This window comes from Carassius auratus, chromosome 32, assembly GCF_003368295.1.
Source record: "Carassius auratus strain Wakin chromosome 32, ASM336829v1, whole genome shotgun sequence".
NCBI classification, from domain to species: Eukaryota; Metazoa; Chordata; class Actinopteri; order Cypriniformes; family Cyprinidae; genus Carassius; species Carassius auratus.
Genome location: NC_039274.1, coordinates 3,865,488 through 3,885,864, shown reverse-complemented (window position 1 = coordinate 3,885,864; position 20,377 = coordinate 3,865,488). Strand labels below are relative to the sequence as shown.

General features: G+C 38.3%; 1 protein-coding gene across 1 annotated transcript; it reads right to left on the bottom strand.

Moving 5' to 3' along the window:
- Positions 1 to 251: 251 nt before the first annotated feature.
- On the bottom strand, positions 252 to 20,131 carry LOC113051383 (histone deacetylase 8-like). Its single transcript, XM_026215083.1, has 11 exons — positions 19,907 to 20,131; positions 19,459 to 19,511; positions 19,214 to 19,344; positions 18,044 to 18,185; positions 17,667 to 17,779; positions 16,804 to 16,881; positions 15,062 to 15,170; positions 14,772 to 14,944; positions 13,783 to 13,877; positions 7,310 to 7,415; positions 252 to 953 (listed from the first exon to the last, which is right to left on the bottom strand). Exons 1-11 carry the CDS (start codon positions 20,018 to 20,020, stop codon positions 931 to 933), a joined length of 1,137 nt encoding a protein of 378 aa, XP_026070868.1. The 5' UTR covers positions 20,021 to 20,131; the 3' UTR covers positions 252 to 930.
- Positions 20,132 to 20,377: the final 246 nt, after the last annotated feature.

The following is a 20,377-nucleotide window of genomic DNA, read 5'->3' as shown; positions in this document are numbered from 1 at the left end:
AATCAGTCCCGTCTCTCTGTTTGATTCTGCAAGTTTTATAGCGCTCTTTTCGTAGCATGGATCTGTTTATTGGGCAAAAATGCAATAAGGCCCATCTCTCAAAGCTAATAAAGGACTTAATGAATCACACTTGGTGTGCCATTCAGAGAAACCTCTGCAACCTAGAAATCCATAAAGATCAAGCTGAAAAGAACAGGACTTCCACATGTGGCAGCTCCTAGTGAAACACAAGGACAACACTCACAGCAAAAGCCACACAGTTTCTTTTTTAGATTTTAATATATAACAGAAGAGCATTTATACAAAAATTTTAAGTTGACAGGCAGCTTGAAAACATTTGCAATTTTTGACTCACTCATCAAACACAAGAAAATAAACATTGTGGTAAAAAGCATGCCACAGGCAACATAACACAGTTTATGAAGCCAACGTGACTTGGAATTCACTGCAAGATATTGCAATTAAAAATGATAAAAGATGGTTACATTTAGGGGAATGAAGACAAACTGTAAATATCTCACTGACTTGCCCTGTGCAACCATGGTTCGACATGTTTCTGGGATGCATCTTTGACAAGACAATATCTCACTTACAAATGATCCCATACAGTTAAAACAGAAAGTGACAAAAAACCAAACATGTTATTTGTAACATACTGCACCCTCAACATGTTGCATTCACACTCAATTTCACCTGAAAATGGCTTTGGATATCTGTAAAAAAGTACACCTATTAAATATCTGCCCCATATCCAACATTGACTAAAACCGTTCAAATGTGGCAACACTGGCCCATCTCTGCATTTAATGTTTTTCCCTCCGGAAACTTTCAAGTAATGTTTACCAATCTCCCCTCTGGTGATGGCTCCGACACACCATCTTCATTAGAGGAGCAGGGCCTGATTCGGAAACACAAGCTGGGAGCCCACTCCTAAACTACATTCTTCAGATTCCCTGTAATCAAGCAGGGGAGGAAATAGAGAGGGGTAAAGAGTGAATTACAGAAAACATATTGAAAAATATTAATACAGTGATAGAGACAGCTGAACGTCTGCACAAGGACCTGGCACACTTCAATGACACAAACTGAAACAAAGCAGAGGTTGCAAATCTGGAAAAAAAACAGGATTTCCTATGACGTCTCTTATGGATGCACAAGCTATTCAAATATTTCTAAATGTAAATCAATTTACATGGATTTACAAACCGCAATTTGCATTGGAATTGTGCCTGCCATTCACATTAGCTGAGCTGAAAAAGGACGTCTCCTTTGTTCCCACCAGCTGCTTGGCAAAAGAATTTGAATTTAAGGCTCTAAAGGAAATCCTGGTTTAAAAAAAAGAATCAATAGGAATCCGTACTTTACAAAGCAAGCTTTATAATCATAAAAAAAAAGTAATTTTGTAAAATTACATTTGTAAAAATATATTTTTTAATAAAGTCACTTTATCTGCAATAAGGCCACAGTTTGTCATGAAATGTACATGAGGTCATGGCTCATTCACAACTTAAGAAAAAGCATTCCCTCATTTTCAGAGATTTAATCAGAAGCCATACATTTACAGTGACATTTTAACGCTTTTTTTAAGCACAACATGTTCCTCTTACTTTGAAGGTTGAGGTTCAGGAGCACTTGGAACTAATTATCTTCAATTCTCATTTGAAATGAGCAAGCTTTTCCTTTCCTAAAACTTCAGTGGTTTCACATTAAGGAAACCATAAACTTTTATGAATCTATTTACATGTAGAATTTAGCAGATGTCCGGTGATCTCCCGTCTCCATCTTTCCGGCCTACATATTCATCCTCTTATCAAATATGGACTGTTTTCAGGGATGGAATCAACAAAAATGTCCCGTTGGTTTGCAGTCGTTTACAACATGCACAAACCATATAGTCTCTATTAAACACCCACTGTTTAAAATGATACGGCATTCAACATGAGTTTGGTAAACTCTGTAGTATTTGCTGATCAGAACCACTGAAAACAACTGTGTATGGTGTTTACTCGTTTTTGCCCCCTTCTTTCTCTCAGCATTTTATAATGCAAGGCTGAGTGTTGTAAATGCAACCCAGATGTGCTTGGAATCAATCGCAGTTCTTCACTATTATCAGAATGCATGTCATACTATGCATGTTTGGGAAGGTCAGGCACACAGACTTCAGGTAACTCTCATCACACAGGTTGGCACTCGTCTTGCATTTGCTTCCCTCATCTGCATGATTTCCTTTCCCTCATAAACATGGCACTTATGTGACATACATAAGACTGTAAACAAGCACTGTGCACTACAGAAAAATCCTAATTAAAGAGTTTAATTGTTGTGAGCCGTTCATTTGAAAGTGGAGGCACACGGGGCTGTGCGAGCTTGTTGAAAAACGATATGGAAATCTTTAGAAAACCCTACACTTTAATGGTGTAATTTAGTGCCTAATAAAACCTCATTACAAACAATTACTTCCTCCTAATATAAACCCAACCATCTGACATCTATTGACCAGTGTGCTACACTGTCCTGACTATCCAAACAACAACTACAATTAGCACAAAAATCCACAAAGATCCTAAAAGTAGAAATAAACTGGAATTTGTGCCCATGTGTGATACAGCAGTCTAGTCTTAAGAGATGGGTGGAAAGCCTAAATTGGAAGTTGAACCGTCTGCGCCTTAAGCCCTTTTTAATTATTCCCTAGAGCTAGTGATTATAAAGGGAGCGCTCTTTGCTCGCATTCTGCCATGCCAAACCATGCACACAGCAGCCCATGCTTGCATTTCTGTTCAAAGAAACAGCGGTTTGTGAATACTGATGCTTTAATAACAAATATTTTATCAGGAGCGTTTATGCTGTTGTGGCTAGGCGACATGCACTATGATGATGGTTGTACTGAGAAAAAAAATCTATATAGGCTACTTTTATGCTGGCTGAGCGGGACAAAACATGAATGTTGCAGGCCGGAGCAGGACAAGATAACATTTCTGTAGGAGCGGGACAGAAAAATCTATCCCACGCAGGTCTCTAGGTCCATGTACTTGGTGGCCATGGGATTTTCCTTTTGAAATTAGAAAACCAAAATCAGGTATAGAGTGTTCACTTGTTTTTTGTTTGAATATCGAAAGTAGGAAAATGAGATAACAGCTCTTTTCATAGTTTTTTTTTTCCAAGAAAGAAAAAACAACAAATCAGCTGAAATTTTCATTTTTCATTCAGACGTAGAAAAATGTATAAACAGCTTGAATTTTCGATTTCTACATGTGGGTGGGAATTAAACGGCCCTTTTCTGCTGATTGGTCAGCAGAAGATCAAACAATGCGAGGCATTAGTCGTCCACTGCTGCAGGTATACGGATTCTCAATGCATTCATCGCAACTTCATTTCATCTTTTTCTCATCAAACAACCAGATTAATGAATAGCTTGACACAGCTTGGAGTTTAGACAGGGCTTTCTTCTGTAGACCAGCGGTTCTCAAGGTGCCAGAGTGTCCGCAAAAAATAAATAGCTATAGCCTACCGTGTTTTCCAGACTGTCAAGTCACTTTTTTGATACATGCTGTGATTTATTCCAAAGTGAATTATATGATGCATTGCACATCAAATAATCTAAATGTAGACTACCTAGGTGCATTTGCTGTGTATTGGTTCATGTTCGTGGCGTGTGCCAGAAAGATGCTCAATGAGACCGAGACACACCAAAGCAGCACATTTTGTTGTTCACTTTATTTTTCAAAGGCATGACATTTTGTTGTCATTTTGAATGTACACAAATAAAAATATACTTTTATTACCATACGACCATGAACTGACTCAATATTAATTAAATAAACTCAAAAACAAAGTTATTGCTGTTGTACACTTCAATACTGGTCTGCGCTTGTCTGCTGTTAAGTTTATTGGAACTGTGTGAACTATGGGGGTAACTAATCACCTTGTTATTCTAAAGGCTTATCACCTTCCTTTCTCGAATCACACACACACACACACACACACATACAGACACACAATTTCCTGCTCTCACTTGGCAGAGAATGGCAGAGATGGTGACTTTCACTGTTTTAGGCTGATGCAAATCTGTCGTAAAATAACCGTTAATCTCATGGCGTGAGCTATATTCCAAGCGTTTCTAATGTATTGTGTGGGGTTTGGTGAGAATCGAGCCGGAATGGCAAGTTACATTTATGAAAAGCTTGCGAAAGTCCTACATTATAAAAACTTAAAGAGTATGTATTTTATCTCTGTTGTTCTCCAATTGTAAGATGACACAGTTCTTGAATGTTATAATAGGCCTGTTATATAGCAATGCAATGCATTATTCTTTCCTTTTGGTATAAGTGTTTAAAATAGTTTATTTAAAAGTAAATAATTCATTAATTAAACAAACAAACTAACTGGGCGACCAGGGTAAGCAATGACAGCTATCATACCATACATGCAGCTGTTGCAAATCATAGAATTTATATGTCCGCAGAAGAAAGCCCTGTCTAAACTCGAGCTATTCATTCATCAGGTTGTTTGTCAGTTGAAAAGATTAGAGAGAAATAAGCAGATGTTTCTTCAGCTTGTTGAGCATTTAAAAACTCAAGGGCTGCACAAAAGTCAAGGGTGTTTAGATGGGTCAACTTCATCCTATAAGGAGCTTGGTGATAAGACCAGAAGAGCACACACCGCCACTCATGCCTCTCTCATGAACAACAGAGCTTTAGAGGGATGAACACATTTCTTTAAAGAGAAAGTTCACCCAAAGATGAACATTCAGTCATTATTTACTCAAAGTCTGTGGAGCCCTTTTGACTTTACTCCACGGCCAAAACAGCTGAAACTTTATTCAACATTATTCAAAATATCTTTTGTCTTTTTGGGTGAACTACTCATTTAAAACATCACACCAGTAATGTCATTATTTCCAATAAAGCTGATATAAAATGTTAGATTAAAAAAACTTAAATTTAGAAATGTTGTCTCTAGTTTTTAAGCACTATAAAAAGGGCTTAAATGACTGAAATTAGATAAATCTAGATTTAAAAAAAAATGACAAAAGCACAAGATTACTAAAATTGAAAATCTATAAATAACTATCATTCTAAATGATATTAGTATAGTAGAGAGAGATGGTAGAGATACTAGTGTAGTATATAAATACAGAGGTGTACACTTCTATAACAGATTTTTACTTTATTATAAATATTTTTTATTGAGATTTACTTCATTAAATTTTAAAGTTGATCAAAGTTGAAACTTGATACTTTCGCAATCCATTTCTCCAAGCCCTTTCATTACATTTGCAACTACAAAGCACAAAGTAGTAGCAACAGCAAGAAAAACTTTGTGGATCAGTCATTATGGGTGCTTTCACACCTGCCTCATTTAGTTTGGTTGAATTGTACCAGAGTTCGTTTCCCCGTTTGGTGCGTTTCGATTGGGCAGGTGTGAAAGCAGCAATCGCACTCAGGTGCACACCAAAAGTCGACCAAACAAGCGTACCGAGACCTGCTTGAAGAGGTGGTCTCGGTACGCTTTCAAATGAACTCTGGAGCAGTCCGTTTGTGGTGAGAACGTGATCCGACCTCGAACAGACCCAACTGCCAAAAGTACTGATAATGTTTGGACTAAACCAGCTGCCGTAGTCAGCTGCGCTGTGCATTATGGGATGAGGAAGTGTTTGTTGACAGTTTGCACTTTAGCATGGCAGCTCGTGGACAAGCTTGGAGTAGTGAGGAGGTGCGGAGCCTCATAGAAATTTGGCCAGAGTTAAGAAGAATTAATGCACGCCTCCGCTTGAAGTTACGAGCGGGCCGTTTGTAGTGCAGTAGAAGGTTGTTTTCAAGCCGCATCCGTGCTTCATCGTAGAAATGTATTGTTTGCATATTGTGGTGTACACAAACAATGTACTAGATTATGGTCGTCTCTCCATAGTTGTGTTGTCTCCATGTTGTTTGCTGGCTTTTCCTCTTATGTTGGAATTTCCCCGCACTTAAACTCGAAAAGCAGTTTAGGAAATACATCAATGGCCAATCAGTGATGTCGATGTTGTCATGTGACTGCATTTTGGTTCGTTTCAACTAGTTCGGACCAAAGCAATCAGTGTGGTGTGAAAAGGAACCAAAAAAGCTAAAAAATGCTACAATGTATAATGGTTTGCCCTTGGTTCGGACCAAATGAACCGAACTAGAGATGTGAAAGCACCCTACGATATCCAGTTCACAAATTAATCTTTTAACCAAATTCAGTTCCTTTGGATTTCTACTTTTTTGTAAAGGGGATTAAACAAACTCTCCCTATATTTATATTTGTATATATTTATTTGTTTTAGCATTTAAGCGATGCTAAAGATTAATCGATAATGTTTAAATATTATATCTTAAACAACATTATATAAACAACACTTTATAAATAACACTGCACCACACAATGAGTAAAGTGAAGGACTTTGTAAGACTTAGGCTGGCTTTTCTGAATCAAATTTGTTCTTATACACAAACAATGACCGTGTGTTAATATTCGGAACACTGCTTTTCCGTCTGCACTGCCAGATTTCTGCCCATTCACACAGATGTTTGAATGAGCTCAAAAGGAAAAATCCTTATTTTATTACATCCAAGGGGCATCTGAAATCTTCTCAGCATAGCTTTAAAACATGTTTTGAGTCTTAAAACTAAGTCCCCGGAGAAGGTGTAAAGGCAAGAGTTTGCTGAAACCTCAAATAAGCACACACACACACAGTGTAAGCACAGTTGCTGCAACAACAAAAAAATCACTTTTATAACTAAGAAGAAGAACCTTGTGTCAAAGGGACAAACCAGACACTTTGTCAAGAAGCAAACTAAAACTAAAACGTGGATAAGTGCGTGTCTGGGGCCCCATGTGTACATGTGTGCAAATGTTCCTAATGTAGCCTGTTCTCATTCTCATCCCAGCCGCTCTCTTGAGACTTCAGCTGCAAGTTTCTAAGAATGCTTTGCTTATTAGTTTACTGATGACCGGGAACATCAAACACATTCATTTCTCTTTTCTACAGCTGAAGAGAGCCAGTCACATGGGACAACTGTGGTTGGTTTAAAGGTCTCCCTGGTCACTAGAGGGGGGTGGGACGCAAAGTTCTTGAGGAGGCTAGAGGTACATCTGGATGAATGACTGACACACCATGCTACCCATCATCAATGGTTTTCCAAATAAACAGGCCATTACTTTAAGTATTTTAAGTAGCTTTGAAATGGACAAAAGTAATTCCATCAGTGGAAATGGTATTGGATTAAGTGTGGAGAATGTGTGACATGTTTGTGTTTGGTGAGTTTCTGGATGTTGTTATGGTGATTACCTTTGATGGTGCTGATGACCCGCTCCAGATGCTGGCTCTCATTGCGGTCGGGTCGGCAGCTCGGGCTGATCTCCAGGGAATAATCCGGGCCGTATTCAGTGAAGTACTGGATTTGAGATGAGCAAAGCAAAACACAAAGCATACTTAAAGTCACCATCACTTAAAGTAACAACTCTCGACTGCAGCATTTATTTTAAATGGTTTATTTGGGCACTTTTATAATTCATGCATTTTAAAACACGATGAGGTTGAAGATATTAGACTGAAAATTCTCATGTCATCCCAAATCCAAAATGTTCATTTTGGTCAAACATTGGACAAGCATTCCATTTAGTTAAATTGTTATAAGTCAAAATATGGAATTATGTGTATGCGATTCACCCTTCCTAGGACTTGCACTCAAAGAAAGTGCAAATGATTATGTATGGAGTAATGGATGGAGACAAACCAACGTTTTTCCAGCTAGGACAGAGTTGCTGCTAATCACAGCTTCACTAATGACCTTTTAATGTGATCTAGGTTTCCTTCAATACAACCTGTTTTTGTGAGATTTTCTCAGCTAGAAAGCAGCATTTACTTTAGTAAATATGGGAAGGTTTAGTCATACTTCCACTTTGTTCCAAACACACACATACAAATATACATCAACTTGTTGGATAGCTGTGCTCAGTCTATCGCAGTGTTCTGACCGTTGGATTGAAAAGGCACGCTTAAAAAGCAGTTAAAATTTCCCACATCATGAAATGCATCTGAAATACAATTAGTGACGCATTATGATTTTGAAATGGAAACTATAGTGACTGGCCAAAAAGTCAGCCAGGTATGTTGCCTTACTCATTCGAATAAACACTGTCTGCATTGTGTTGGTAGGGTAACAGGTGTTTAAATTGGACAGAGATCAGATTTGGTTGTATTTGTGTTACAAGCATTAGCTCAACTATGCTTTCAATTAATTGTCTTTTGTTTTTCCCGCTTACCTCCAGTCCCAATGCGCTCCAACATGTTAGCGATTACACAACATATGAGTCTGTGAATGTGTGCTGTCAGGGTTAGGTTAGTTAGTTCACCCAAAAATAAAAATTCTGTCATCAATTACTCATGTTGTTCCAAACCCATATGACTGTCTTTTTTATCTTCAAAACACAACCCTGAGAGATTTCGGTCTCTCCATTAAAAGACCATTGCACCATAACTCTGATGCATCAAAAAGTGAGTAAAAACATAATCCATTTGAATAGATGCCATAATTTGTATTTTGGGTGAACTATCCCATTAGCTTGTTTCAAAAATAGATGACAAAGAAAGTTAAGTCAGATAAAATTAGACAACCCCTCCTCAACAGGGCAGAGTAAAAAACAACAACTATCCACTCTTCGAGTCAAAATATGGCCCAACACTTCATTGTCTCTAAGTATAAAGGTCAGTTTAGGTTTCATCTCTTGACCTTTTAAACTATGACCCCTAAACTATCAACACCACCCAACATCCATTATGGATTTCCACAAAGCTCATTTCCAGCATTTATTTCACTCCGGAATTCTGGGAGCCAGCTACTTCCCAGACGCAACGGTCCCACCCACAGAAGAAGATACAGAGGCCACGCGAACTGTTACTGTTGTGGCGTCGCAAGTTTTGTTCAAGATGCATGAGATTGGAGAGGTTAAGGAACACCTGAAGGCCTCTGCTGAAAATGTGTAGTTGACAAAAGAGAGCAAGCTTTACAAAATCATAATTTGTCAAAACATTCACTAAAATCACTGAACACATGATGTGATTTATTCTTATCTTTAGTCTATAACATGGGCAGACAAACAGCATCTACACTGTCTGAAGCGCTTCCCTTCTAGATCAGTCAGTACGTGCGGGCGGCATGAGCCAAATCCGTGCTGACAGTCTGTCTGTCTCACACTTTACAGTGAAGTACCAGACCTGGTTCAAAGGGCAAAGCTACAGACAATGCAAACATAACACGACTTGCACTCACAACATCCTGCCGTAAAAAAGTTGCCAGCCAGTGAGAACTTGTGTACGTGCATCAAAAAAAGATTTCTAAAGGAACATTTCACAAACGTAGTTATATCACAATTTGAGATACAAGAAAATAAACCAGCTGAACTCTGATGGCGGACTACCCTGCTATGTATAATGGGTTCACGCAAATCAATTTAAAATTAAACCGTTGTGTGGATTCTTCTCAATCCACACACAGATTCTCTAAGGGTCTGTGCTGTCTGTCCCTGTTCTGCCAAATGGGGTTTTCACCACCTCCTCAAGTTATTCAGAGGAGACAGAAGACCTTAAACTCCTTTTAGCACTGTTTGACGAGCGTAAGCACAGCTGTCATCTTGAGATTGTGTTCATGTTAGCTGGCTGAGCTCATTAACGAACAATACACCTGTGTAGGAACCTGTAGATTCTGTGGCCAAGTGTTTGAGGTCATGGGTGGAGTGCTTCAGTTGATCACTTGGATGTAGACGTTGGTCTTTAAGAGACACTGTTTGTACAATTGGAGGAAGTCATGCAGATTGTCCACTGCTTGTAACCCCCTCTGAATTCTCATGTGAAATGGAGTTAAATAAAAGAAGAACCAGAGAGAGAGGATCGGATGTCTATCTGGCTGACTAACTGCAGGGGGGAAACAGAGCTCTGGGTGTTTGTTATTTCAATAGGCTGTGCTGAAAATAACTTGGCAGAAACAAGTGAAAAGGGGTTGAAAAAAAGGAGAGGATGTACAGATGTTTACTGGCCACAGAGGAGTGTGTGCTGTTTCCACCCATGGGCTGAGCGGAGTCCCTGACAGACCTCAAACAAAAACAGAGCAAATTCCCTACCACTTGCTGATAAGATTTTGACCAGAACAAAGCCACATGTTTCCGGTCTAGCCAAACTGGAACTTTTTGTAGATTTAACACTTTTCGGTCCTCTGAACCACTACAGATGACATTAAATGCAATGTGTGGTTCACCAAAAACTACAGTCATGTTATAATTGACTCAACCTCATGTCCTTCCATAATTGTACGACAAGATATTTTGAAGAATGCTGGTAACTTAACTGTTTTGGTGACCATTACTTAAAAGAAGATATTTTGAGAAATGTTTCCCTGAAGAAAGAAAAGCATACAGGATTGGAACAACTTGAATTTTCACATTTTGGGGGGAAACTATCCCTTTTACTTCTTCTGTAGTACAGCTATTTAGGTTTTTGTCAGTAATCAACAATGTCGACTTGTCAACTGTTCAATCTTCATTTAGAATTTCACCTCTCTTAGACAAGAACTAAATAATAAGAGCATAGTCACACTGCAACACTGGTTCACCTAAAATCCACTCTTACAGTAGGTGTTCCTTATAGAAAAGCAGAAATATCACAGCAACCTGAGTAAACAAAGTGTTTCTACGCAACGTAATAGTTACAAAATATGTTACAAAATGTTTTTCAATATACACATTTCAAACATCCATTCATTCAAAATATAATTGGTTTAAGGGGTCAGATTCTTCATCATTGTTCTTTATAGTTGTGTTCTTCCACAATTTAACCTGTTTTAAACATCTGTTTATCTAGAACATTTTTATTGTGTACCGTTTTACTGTATTTAAATGTTCAAGGTTATTTTGTTATTTGAAAAAAAGGTGCCTAAAACTTTAATAATTAGCACAACACTTACGTTACCTGAATTTGTAATGTAATTCAATACTGTGATGAAAAATTATGAATAAGCTTCAGCAGTTATCGTGATACGAATAAAATGATACCATCACACGCATAGTTTTAGCTCAATCAATACAGTGAGTTTAAGACAGAAGTGGTTTATTGAATAATTACAGTCGGGCACAACAGCAGACGTGTTTGGGAAACCTCTCTGAATTCCACAACATCTCAGAGACCTGTGTGTCTCATGATGTTATTCCCCCTAAAGTGTGAATAATTCATTACTTCTGTGGCTAACTGTTTATTATATTTAAATCATGACATCTTAATCAGCTAAATATATCATTGCCTAGGTTTGTGCTCTGATTTCGATCGAAGAAAGAGATGTTTTGTTGGTACCAAAAAGGAACTGGATTGACGCGCTGTTGCCTTTAAAAGGAGATGCCAACAATGGCATTTATTTAGACCAATATCAGGGCTGTCTTGGCCCAAGCACAGCACAGGCTTTTCCAATTCATCAGTTTCTTAAAGAGAAACAATTCAGGTCCAAATAAAAGGCTCTGCATTTGTTCTGGGACTCTCCCTTGTGAGGGAGGACTGTCTATATTAGCCTCACTTTTTCATCTCTCTGTGTCTGTGACAGGGTCTGAATGAGCTCGTTGTATGCCTCCGCTCCAGTCTGTCTTCATTGTTTGCAGTCCTGGCAGGGCAGAACCCAGACTGAGCTGCCTAAGAGTCTCAGCAGCTGGACTGGCTCGAGGGGAGAGAGAGAGAGATTGCTCAGGTACAAAGTGCTTCTTGTTCCACCTCTCTTTTCCCAGCTTCTTCCATGCTGCAATACTCTTCTGTCTTTTTTTATACCCCCATTGGTGGATGCCTCAGTCTTTTATCAGCCTCATCGCTCTCTCTCTTCCATCTTTGTCTTTATGGACTCACACTACAGTTAAATCTTTTTTGTTTGCCCGGGATGGACACACAATAACAGTGCTGGTAAGGAGATGGGGGTTCCACTCTCTAAGAGGGGAGGAGAGAATGCTTCATGCTTTGAAAAGCTGATGGAAGGAACAATAAAGGAAAAGAAGCTATAGAGAGAAAGAGGAGGGATGAGGAGAAGGGGGAGAAGGAGTGGTGGTCCTAAAACTCAAAATATGTAGTGGACCAGCAGACTTCGTCAGAGCTCTTAGTGAGGGCTGGTTCATGCCTTTACCATTATAGAGATTGGAATGGAAATTGAATGGAATACCAGAAATTTATAACAAGGATTTCCTAAGTTACAAAGCACATTATAAAACAATCATAATATTTCCACTAGATAAATACTGTATATTTCCCCACTTATTTCACAGCAATAAGTCAATCAATAAATAAGGTAATAAACGCAGTTTAAAAGTTTGGGATCAGTGCAATTTTGTTTGTTTTTTAAGAAACTTCAAAGATACTTTTATTCAGTTGATCTAAAGTGAAAGTAAAGTCTTTCATAATTTTACAAAATATCCTATTTTAAATACAATGCTGTTCTTTTGAACTTTCTATGACAGTTTCCACAAAAATATTAAGTTGCACAACCATTTTTAACATTATTTTTAATAAGAATAGTTTCATGAGCACAAAATGATCATATTAGAATGATTTCTGAAGGAACGTGATACTTGGGACTGGAGTAATGACACTGAAAGTTCAGCTTTGCATCACAGGAATTAATTACATAATAATTAATTACATGGAACAGTTACTTTAAATTTGGATACTACTTCACAATATCGATTTCTTAACTTGTTAAGTGAAATAAAATTAAATAAATGCAGCCTTGGTGAACATATGGGACTTCTTTCAAAAACGTTTTGAATGGTAGTGTATTGAGGGAAGTCCATTTCACGCATTTAAGAGTACTCCAGAAAACTGGCCCTAGTAAAACATCCAATATAATAAATTGTAAAGTGTAACAAATACATGTTGCAAAAAGTTTAGAATACATATACAATTTTGAATGGCTCTCAATGGAGAAGAATGCTTTAAATAAATAAAAGGTGAAATAACTCCCAGCAGGGGCTATTGACTTCTAGGGCGATATTGTATCTTGTAGTTTTTTGTGGGGTTTTTCTTAAAACAACAAAGTATTATATTTTGTACAATACAATATTATTTTAAAAAAATCCCTGATTAACCTATCCTGAAGTATTCCAGGAAGCTCAAATCTATTCAGCAGCATTGATAATCATCACGACCATCATTGTCATTAAACTGTTTTATTTTGGTTGCTTACCCTGTAGAGAGGTCAAAGGTCAACATGACGCAGGAGGTCATGTCAGCTGAAACAATGGCATCTTTTATTGTGGTGACCATGAAAGTGCTCTCTATAAACATTAAAAGACCTTCTTTGTGTGTTGTTAGAAAAGAGAGATATTATCGAACTCTCCCAGACCAACCAGAAGGCCTTTCCAGCCCTTCATCTCTCCTCAGAAGCTCCTCAAAAAAGCATGAAAAAGGCTCACTCAGAATTGGGTACACACATTCTCTTTCTCTACAGAAAGAGTAAGAGGAGAGAGGGGCATAAACAGATGGGGAAAGAAAAGCACAAGACCCTCTCAGTCAACCGGTAGGGACAGAGTAGTATTGTTAAGACCCCTTCAATGGTGTGCACACGCACGCACGCACGCCCCCCTCCCAGATCCTGAATCACATGAAAACAATCCTGGTTATTGAGAGGTGCTTGGACTTCTTTGATTAGACCGGGTGACTCAGCAGGAATGGAAGAAGAGGAGGAGAAGAGAGTGGAGTTTTATACAGCTGCTGAAAGAAGAGAGGGAACGGGGTCTCACCTCGTGGTCCGGGATCTCAGAAGACAGAGTCTGTCCTAGGACTGTCCCGGTTAGATAGGTCCAGCAGCGGGCAGTATTGGCAAGGTTATAGCCGCCTGAGAAGGACAGAGAGAGGCAGATTTGTATACGGAGAGAGCGAAGGGGGATTGAAGTCAGCAAAAGGGCTTCATTGTACTCGTGTAATTACTACCTTTCATCTAGAGCTTGGCTAGGCAGGTCTGCAGCTTAGAACTCATTTTAAAATGGGCTGAAATCACAAAAGTGCACTTTCTTCTCTCAGCCCAACCACCCCACCCTCTCCTGGACGTAACAACACACTAATAAACTTTTTGGCCGAATCAGAAAGCTGGCAACAAGGACAGAAGATGTTGTTGTCAGTGTTAAGGCATGGAGCGAGAACAAACTGGGCAACACTGCTGAAGCGGTCTATCGAGGTTTGTTTTTGAAATGGTTTGTTCATCCAAAATTGTCAATTCTGTCATCATTTACTCACACGCACGTCGTACAAAACCCATAACATCTTCAAAACAAATAAAGATGCATTTAATAATCTCTCGTAATTTGTGTCAATCCATGCAACCAACATTTGTACAAAATGACAGTGTGAACATAATCCATAGGAATCAAGAAGTTAAACCGATTTGATTTCTGCATAATTAACATTTAGCATTGAACAATGCATGAATAAAAGAAGATATTAAATCTGTTCATCATAAACACCAAACACGTCTCCTCAGAAGACATTAATTAAACTGTGAAATTCATATGGACTGCTTTTTATGTTCTCTTTATAATCTTTTGGAAAATTCTGTTGGGTGGACTTTGGGTGGATAGAAATGATGAGGGAATATATATATATATATATATATAGAAAATCTTAATTTGTGTTGATGAATGAGAGTCTTAAGGGTTTGGAACAACATGAGGGTGAGTAACTGATTTTCATTTTTGGGAGTGTAATATAATTCAATAAAAACAATGACACACACCTCCTCCTAGAAGCAGAGTGGGTAACTCCCAGTCCAGTATATAGTTCAGACATTTTCCGACTCCGACGGGAGTCATATTGAAGGAGCACATGGGGTCACCCGCCATGGTGTCTGCTCCGAGTTGCATCACAATTGCTTCAGGGTTAAACAGAGCTTTGACTTCCTGCATCACACTGAGAGAAAACCCCCCAAAAAAGAAATAATTTCTATGTTTAAATTACACTGAACCATGGGGACAAACAAAACATTGCAAGGAACTTCGACTGGTTGGTTACTGGATCTTTACAGACCTAGTGAAGGTTTGGCAGTACTGATCATCACGGATGCCATCCTCGAGGGGGACGTTCACCGCGTACCAGCGTCCTTTGCCCAGCCCAGTGTCAATCACATCACCTGTGCCTGTCGAACAAATTATAACCAGAAGCTAAATTTGGTCTCTTTGAAGGTCATTCATATGACTGATAGAACTTATGTCAGGGACAGTATGAATTATCTAAATGAAGGACGATTTACAGTATCATTTAAAAGAGTGGGTCATCAAGATTTTTTTTATTCATAAATAATCATTTTAATTAGCAAGGATTCATTCATTCAATCAAAAATGACAGAAAATACAGAAATAATATTTTAAATAAATGGTGCTCTTTTGAACTTTCTTTTCATCAAAGAATCCTGAAAAGATATATCACCGTTTCCACAAATTTTTATATATATATATATATATATATATATATATATATATATATATATATATATATATATATATATATATATATATATATATGGACGGATGGATGTATGGATAGATAGATGGACAGATAGAATGATTTCTGAAGGATCATGTGACACCGAAGCCTGGAGTAATGGTTGCTGAAAACTCAGCTTTACATCACAGGGATAAATTAATTTTTACACAATAATACTGTTTTTACTGTATTTTCTGAGCAAACATAAAAAATACTTCAACCAATGGTATTGTCTTTTTCTGAGATGAAGCTGTTGCAGTGAGATTACATACTGAAATTATTTTTTACATCTGCAGCTTGCTTATTTGCCTAACTATAATTCTTAAACAATTTTTAAACCTAGTTTCGTAATGTGAAGTCCATACATAATTAACCGATCGTTTGCTTAAACAAAATTGAACTACATGTACAAAATGCAATTGCCGTTACCGTAGCACTGCTGAAACTGTGCAGGGGATTTCCAGTTCCCAGCATGCTATGCATGGAAATGGACTGGGAGAGAAAAATTGAAATGAATTATTATGTTTCTGAAGATGAAAACTTGCTAATGTATAATGTTCTGTTATATTTGGACTTAGAAGAGTTTCTGTTACGCTGGACTTTCAGGTATTACCACTGCGGTGAAGAGAGGAGCGTGTGCTTAGCAAGCGGAAGGGCTAATATAAAGACTACGCTTTACTCAAAGAGCAAAACCTGGGCAGATGCCAGTGCAGTTGATCAATTTCTTCCACTTCTGGCCAAAACCACACAATATGGCAGAAAAAAAAGTTGCATTCAGTATGTCCACTATTGCTAGCTAGTAAAGAGATGCAATTGGGTTGTTTTGACAGTTAGTCCATTTTTTTTTTTACTCAATTCAGTCAGGTTTCCCCTACAAACATCTGAATAGAATGTAAATCTTAATTTTATTTTAATGTTAAGAAAATATATGCCAGGATTCAGGAATCAACATGGATCCTGAATGTGTCATTTGTGAAGACCACTTGGCAACTGTTGCAAAAACAAACCATTAATAAATCCTTAAGTAAATAATAATTAAATCCTACAACATCTTGCATTTGACCAGTTACCTTTCCAAGCGCTACTGTTAAGTTACTGAAGGGGCTCTCAGAGTCTCCATGAAGCCATAGAGCTCCAGTCTCTGTTATCAGCAGGGTAATCAGACTCTGGGCGCTGGAGTGGAGCCTGCAGCTCCAGCTCTGGCATGGCTTGAAACATGACTGTCAATTAAGGGAATTAAAAGACGCGCTGGTCTTCACTGAGGCGCAGAGGCATGCTGAACTAACCTGGGAAGAAGCCAGGGGAGAACTTGTGCAGAGACACTGTCATGACTTTAGAGGTGAAGCTGAAAGCGTCCTCCACACCTGGAGAGGAAACGATGCAGAATAAAGGGAAGGATATTCAATTGGGTCACAATAAAAGCTTAGAGGAAGTGCCCTTTTTCACTGATGGATGCGTGTTCTAATTGAAAAATAACCTGAACTGATAACAAATTAACACAAAGAAGGAACATGAGCTACTACTATCTAAACATCTGAGTCTATGGCAAATAAAAATGACCTGCCTTTTTTTACCTGCATTTTTTACCTCTACACACAGTTATAAAGGTCTGAAGTGGTCCTTTCTATGATATAATTTCCTGTATTATGCTTTTATCCACATGTTGTTTGCACCACATGACATTAATCTGGTGGACCGAGGTGTTTAATACATTTATAAGCATTTTTGTTAAAATGATTGTTCTCCAAGAAATAAAAAAAGAAGTATTATGCAAAACTACCTAATGAGATTTTCTTTAAGGACTTTAAAAAAAAAAGACTTTTGTTTGTCATTATGATATCAGAGTGCTTGTACTAACCTGATATTTTTATTTTACTTTGTGTCTCCCTCCCAAAAAAAAAAAAACTCAAAATGATGGTTAATTTTGGAATGTAAAAGAAAAAAGTGCATTCAAACCATTGTATACATGAACTGCGTTTTTTACGTGTTTTTAAATAAATGAATTTCAAAATTCTAATGAAAATGAACGTCATGTGACTGACCCATCAAACATTTGCTCATGGTGTTAATGTGCATTTGGAAATCCGGTAGAAATCTAAAAGAAGGATGTTAAATGCTATTAACAACATCAATATGGACGTGTTTTTACCATCTCCATGGTGAAGGTCCACATCCACATAGAGAACTCTCTCATGCTTCTGGCGCAGTTTGAGGATTCCAAGAACAGCATCATTCACATAACAGAACCCAGATGCCTCGTCCCTTATATAACAACACACATTCAATCAGCTGCTCCAGTGACCCACTGAACATGTCCGACACTTACATAAACACTCATCTTCAATAAACATACTTTATGAAAACTCAGCACGTTTAACAAGCTTCTGCAAAAAAATTGTAACGTCAAAATTTGAACTTGGTTTAAACCATGCAGGTCTTCTTAGTACTTATGCCGAACTCATCTCAATGATTGATGTGGATGTGAAACACAAGAGTGTGGGGACAAGGCCTGCTGTGCCGTCTTACTTCTTGGCGTGATGCCACCCTCCGGCCCAGTTGATGGCCACATCACACTTTCCATCCAGCAGATTCTGGGCAGCAGTCAGAGTGGCTCCTCCAACGGCAGCGGCGTAATCAAAAATACCCTCCACCACCGGACAGTCATAACCTGAAAAAAAACAGAGCGTGAAGAAGGGGGTTTGATAACACGGAGGGACAATGGGATGGGGTGTAGAGAGGAAAGTGAGAGGAAAGATATGGAGAGGGAGAGCGAGATAGAACAATAAACACTGAGCTACATTAAAAAAAAAGATCCGTTGGTCAGAGCAGATAGCATTGTGGCAGAGTGCCAACATATAGCACTGTTGTGCTCTGTGTGTCCCGAGTTTGAATCCTGCCTCGTGGACCTTTTCCAAATCCCCCCCCCCCCCCGCTCCACCCCACATTTCTTTCTCCCACTTTCTGTCAACCAACTTTCATTTATTAAAAATGACAAAAAACACCAAAAATCTAATTGTACAAATCTTTGTTTCCCCTTTTAAAAACAACACTATTCTCTAAACCTGGAGATTCGTATGAAGTGTCAGTTTGTCAGGCTTTTAAATTACAAATGGCCATGATCCAGTACAAAAATGAAACACTGATTGTTATAACTGGAAAGTTTGAGAAAGATTCAAGTACAATACTGCCCTCTGCTGTAAGCTAGAGGCAACTGCCTGCACTGCATGCAACAAAGGGGACACTATAACCTCGGCTAACACACTACACTTTATGGCCAAAAGTGTATGGACACCTAATTCTAATTCATAGGGTTAAAACAGAGCTCTGCAGGGGGACGAAGGGGGAGCTAGGTGGTCTGTGAAAATGTTTTAAACAATTTAAAGGGCTACCACATTTAACTTGCGATATAAATTACATAATTTTACATCAATTAAATGCTTTCTGCAAATATACATTTAAATGTGATTGTCTATTAAATGCAAGTTTTAACAGAAATTAATACAAAAAAAACAAATAGGAGCAACAGTCTGATGCACAGTAGGGGCATAACCCACTGTAACATAACTAATGCTCTTGTGTCTGAAGAGGAGCAAGTTCCTGCAACCAGAGTCAACATCTCCCCAGAAGAATTGGCATGTAGTACAGTAATCACGGGCCTAATCATCTGAATTCAGGTCTATTAAACACCAGTCTCACCCAGTCCAAAGTCAACAGACTGAGGATCATCATTGTCCCCGTCCTGGCTGATCTTGTGCAGGTGCTGTAGGTAAGAGTCTGTGTGAAACACGGCCATCTCCTCTATTGAAGCCACATGAGGCTTCACCACCCTTAACACATGCACACAACAGTTTGAACATAAACATCAGCTGACATTATTTACATATCAGAAAATACATATTAAAATACTTAGAAATCGTCAATTATGCATAATCTTGACACACCTCATGTATTGTAATAAGCCATAGGCCTCAATCAATGAATGCACCATACTCGCCTGTGAGAGAAAGAGAGAGGTTAACTTGCTCATTTAACTTTTTAACTTTTGCATTCAAATAAGTATAGTTATGCTGTGTGGTAACGTTACCCCGGTACTGTCATGGTTTCAAAATACATTCAGGTGTGTTTTCATATATTCCATGTTACTTTGGTATTTGTATGATACTCCAAAATAATCAAAAGAATCCCACGGTAATTTACTTAAGTAGATGTCCATAACACAGTACTTTTCCATTAGTACCAAGCCAGCTAAATTAGAGCAAACGCGATTCCCTCTCAAGTTCATGTCTCTACATTTATCAGTATGCAGTGTCTCCATGAAGCCAGAGGTGTGTTGTGTTTGGGAGTGTGATGTGTTTGGGAGAGTGTGAGGTAACGTGCAGCTCGTCTCACCCGGTTTGGCACTTTAGACAGGGAGTCGCATGTCTGGATGTACTCCGGACTGTAAACATACACCACGCTGCGATTTCTGCTTTTATCATCATTACTCTCGCTTTTATCACTCATTTAAAAACAAACTATTAAAATCAAAGCACCGCATAAATCGATACAGAGCCCTTCGCTGTGCTCTGGCTGACGATGAACGTTACAGCAACAAACGTCCGTTATTTCAAAATAAAAGTCCCGAGTTTGACCCAAGAACAAAACACCGTAATCATTGTCAAGATAATGCAGTGTTTTGGCTTCTCCTTTTTGACGGGGAAACAGCAAAAACTCACAATTGTCTTGGCAATTCAATAAGTAAAATACTTTATTTATTATTACTATTATTATTTTAAATTTAAGTTGTAATTTATTACATTGTGATCAAAATAAAAGTTAAAGGTACATCTTTCAAGTACATGCATACATCTACTACTGGCT

What these genes read in the sequence shown, in the direction of transcription:
- LOC113051383 (XM_026215083.1), bottom strand. Translation starts at nt 20,020, where the DNA reads ATGAGTGATAAAAGCGAGAGTAATGATGATAAAAGCAGAAATCGCAGC. An exon ending in GGCTTATTACAATACATGAG is followed by an intron (nt 19,345 to 19,458) that starts GTGTGTCAAGAT and finishes GCATGTGTTAAG; the next exon opens with GGTGGTGAAGCCTCATGTGG. An exon ending in GGGTGGCATCACGCCAAGAA is followed by an intron (nt 17,780 to 18,043) that starts GTAAGACGGCAC and finishes TTGTTATATAAG; the next exon opens with GGACGAGGCATCTGGGTTCT.